This window comes from Trypanosoma theileri (genome assembly GCF_002087225.1).
Source record: "Trypanosoma theileri isolate Edinburgh chromosome Unknown TM35_Tth_11_V1, whole genome shotgun sequence".
Taxonomy (NCBI): Eukaryota; Euglenozoa; class Kinetoplastea; order Trypanosomatida; family Trypanosomatidae; genus Trypanosoma; species Trypanosoma theileri.
The window spans coordinates 153649-157366 of record NW_021639853.1 but is presented as its reverse complement, the minus strand read 5'-3'; the positions used below and the strand labels follow the sequence as shown (position 1 = coordinate 157366).

The 3718-nt window shown below is 42.7% G+C and overlaps 1 protein-coding gene across 1 annotated transcript; it reads right to left on the bottom strand.

Moving 5' to 3' along the window:
- Positions 1-2: 2 nt before the first annotated feature.
- TM35_000111670 (uncharacterized protein) lies at positions 3-1763 on the bottom strand (the record flags this gene model as incomplete). Its single annotated transcript, XM_029024876.1, has 1 exon — positions 3-1763. A coding segment is annotated over one exon (1761 nt), but the record flags the coding sequence as incomplete, so codon positions are not given.
- Positions 1764-3718: the final 1955 nt, after the last annotated feature.

Here is a 3718-nt window from a genome sequence, read left to right as displayed (position 1 = left end):
CCAACGGACTCTGCCTTGGGAGTCTCGATACCCTCTGCATGGAGTGCTCCAACGGACTCTGCCTTGGGAGTCTCAGTACCCTCTGCATGAAGTGCCCCAACAGACTCTTCCTTAGGAGTCTCGATACCCTCAGCATGGAGTGCCCCAACGGACTCTTCCTTCTTCTCAGAGGATACAGATGCCTCAAATTCATCATCATCGTAGTCATCCTTCTTCTCCTCCTCTTTGGGGTATTCAGGACTTTCGCCGTGGACGTCCTTAGCGGACTCTTCCTCCTTCTTCTCAGAGGATACAGATGCCTCAAATTCATCATCATCGTAGTCATCCTTCTTCTCCTCCTCTTTGGGGTATTCAGGACTTTCGCCGTGGACGTCCTTAGCAGACTCCTCCTCCTTCTTTTCAGAGGATGCAGATGCCTCAAATTCATCATCATCGTAGTCATCCTTCTTCTCCTCCTTAGGGTATTCAGGACTTTCGCCGTGGACGTCCTTAGCAGACTCTTCCTCCTTCTTCTCAGAGGATACAGATGCCTCAAACTCATCGTCGTAGTCATCCTTCTTCTCCTCCTCCTTAGGGTATTCAGGACTTTCGCCGTGGACGTCCTTAGCGGACTCTTCCTCCTTCTTTACAGAGGATGCAGATGCCTCAAATTCATCATTATCGTAGTCATCCTTCTCTGAGAGTTCCTTCTCATACGGGTCCTCTTTCTGTGTCCCCTTGCTTTCCTGACCCTTACGATCATTGTCATGAGATGATGCGAAGGATGATGATGACGAAGATGAGTTGCTAGTAGTATTCTTTTTGGTTCCAGTCGGTGTTTCCACGGATTCCTCTTTCTTTACTTGTTCTTTGACCTGTTCATGGTAAGAGGAAGAGGATGAAGATGATCTGGAGGATGAATAGGATCCGGTAGGTACGTGAGTCACAACAGGTTTTACCTCCTCCGTCTTTTTCACTTCTTCTTTCTGGTTCTTTTCTACCGAGGATCCACGTTGTGAATGTTTCGATGGAGATCGCGATGAATTCCTCTTGGAAGCTGGAGCGGCTTCCTCCCTCGTATCTGCGGCATTAGGGACGAGTGGAGTTGATTTTCTTCCTGTTGCAGCACTCTCATAGTTGCGGCGTGGGGCTCTTCTGGTGTTACTTGCGCCACCAGTGTTGGACCTGCTCGACGGTGGGTGAGGACGGCGTCCGCGTGCGGAGTTTTGTTGTCGTTGCTGATACTGGTAATGATTTTGGTAATCATCATCATCGTCCGTGTTATGATTGTTCTCCTCCTCTTCGCGTCGACGCTGCGACTGGTATCCCTTTCGTGATGAAAGTTCCTCCAGTTCCCGTTGCCGGCGTTCCTCAAATCGCCGCCGTGCGGTCTCGCGGCGGTGGCGCTCAATCCGCCGCTGCCGCTGCATTTCCCGCCGCCGCTCGGCCAGCTCCCGGATGAGCATTTCCCGGCGGGCCCAGTAGGGCGCGAGGTGCGGGTCCTCGAGGTCGTTGTAGGGCGGGAGATAGCGCTCCTGCACGGGGCCGAGGGAGAACTCCACCTCCGCACCGTAGCGGCGGCGGCTGGTGGACCGCTGCTGCTGCGAACTGCGGTGTCTGGGCGTGTTGCCGGCCGTCACCGGAGTAGAGGACTTTGTCAACTGATAGCTGCTGCCATCGCGGGGCGTGTGGTTGTTGTTGTTGTTGTTGTTGTAAAGACTCGCGCTGTTGGCTCCTTCACGTCCGCGGGTGGCCGACTTGATGGGCGGAAGGGTCTTGGACATGCGATCGTCGCCTTGCGGGTATAGACAGTTAGTTGCTTTCTTCCTTTAATATATTTTTCTTCTTCTTGTTTCTTCTCCTCTTTACTTCTCTGTTTCGTTTTCCTTCACTTACCTACCTATGTACTCAGACTCACCCAGAGAGTTACTCCTCAACCTCTTTTTTTTTTTTTCGGTGTTCCCGTCTGGGTGTTTTACACACCTGCTGCTAGATATCTAGTATTCTCTACACAGAGAGAGAAAAATACAGGTAAAGATAAAAAAAAAAAAAGGGGGAAAGAAATAAGAAGTGCATAAAGAAGAAATAAATATAAACAATACAACAATTAAATCAATACCATGAAAAAAAAAAAAAATAATAATAATAATAATATCAATAGTATCAAAGAAAAAAAAAAAAAACGTCGATTATATATATATATAAAAACAAACGCATGTATTGAGTATGGGAGTTGGTGTTTCTCGCGTGAAACCGTCAGCACCGAGACAAGATGATACCCATAAATATTTGAACACCGGCAACAAAAAACAACGAGATTTCACCGAGAAGCTTCAGAGAACAAAAACACAACAACATGGAAAAAGAAATATCAGAAACTATTTCCAATAATGTTTTCTTTGTCCCTTTTTTCTTTCTCTTCATCATCTTCACAGAGAACGGCAAATCAAAATAGCTTGTACGTGTTCCTGTAAAAGATATAGAGAAAAAGAAAAAGAAAAAGAAAAAAAAAACAGAAGAACACACACGCACACACAGTGAGAATGATGGACAGACAAGAAAAAAAAAACTGTGAAAAAGCCACAGCAGAAATGCAAGACCGAACAGAAAAAAAAAAAGAGAATTTACGAAAAAAAAAACAAAATTCCCTTAGTTACTGTCATGGATTTTGATTCTTACTCTTCCTGCGTCAAAAGACACAAATACCCTTTCCTCATCACTTCTTCTTTTTTTTTTCTTCTCATCTTTGCAATCCAGTAATTCCTTCAATCCTTAACACTATTGGCGTGCGTATTCCCGTTTTTTTTTTTTCTTTTTCTTTTCGCCCCCAACACCACTCCCCACCCCTCGCATTAGAAATACATATACATAACTGCGTCTCTTATATATATATATGGCTTTTAGTCTTCTTCTCATTATTATTTCCATTATTTGTATTGTCTTTCTACTTTATTTCTCGTATGCCTCAGCATTCAAAACTGTCCCTTACGATGAATTCCGTTCTTTCTTTCTTTTTCTTTTTACTACTATTACTCTTGCGGTAAACACAGTTGATGACTGACACAGAGCACCACCCACAGCTTCATTTTCTCACCAACACAACTAATAGAAGCAATAATAATAATAATAATAATAATAATAATAATAATAATAATAATAATAGCATATATATATATATACACCTCTTAAGAGGAAAGGAAAGGGAGCAGAATGAAAGACTGCACATACAGAGGAAATAAAGCGAAAAACATACACACACACACACAAGCAAGGAAAGAATAAAAACTTAATTGAGTGAAAATGATAGAGAGACGAGTAAAAAGAAGAAATCACCAAAATTCGCTTTTGCGGGAAATCCCACTTAAGCAGGAAAAATACGGGGGAAGAAAAGGGGGGAGGGTAAATATAGAAGAAAAGAAAAGAAAAGAAAAGAAAAAGGAAAAAAGAAAAGAAAAACGATTAACTGCATACCCACGTCTTCACATGGAAACTCATGGGGAAAAAGAAGAAAACAAGAACAAAGAAAGCAAAAATGAAATAACCATATCCATATTATATTCGCTCTGAAAAAGAGAAGAAGAGAAAAAAAAAAGAAAGCCACTTTCTCCTCCTCTCCTTTAGAAAGCGTAATGATTGTACCTCTTTTTTTCTCTTATACCCTTTTTTTTGTTGCTTTTCTGTTTCTCACTTTTTCCCTCATCAAACTGTAGTCATTCTCTCATGTTATATATATATATAT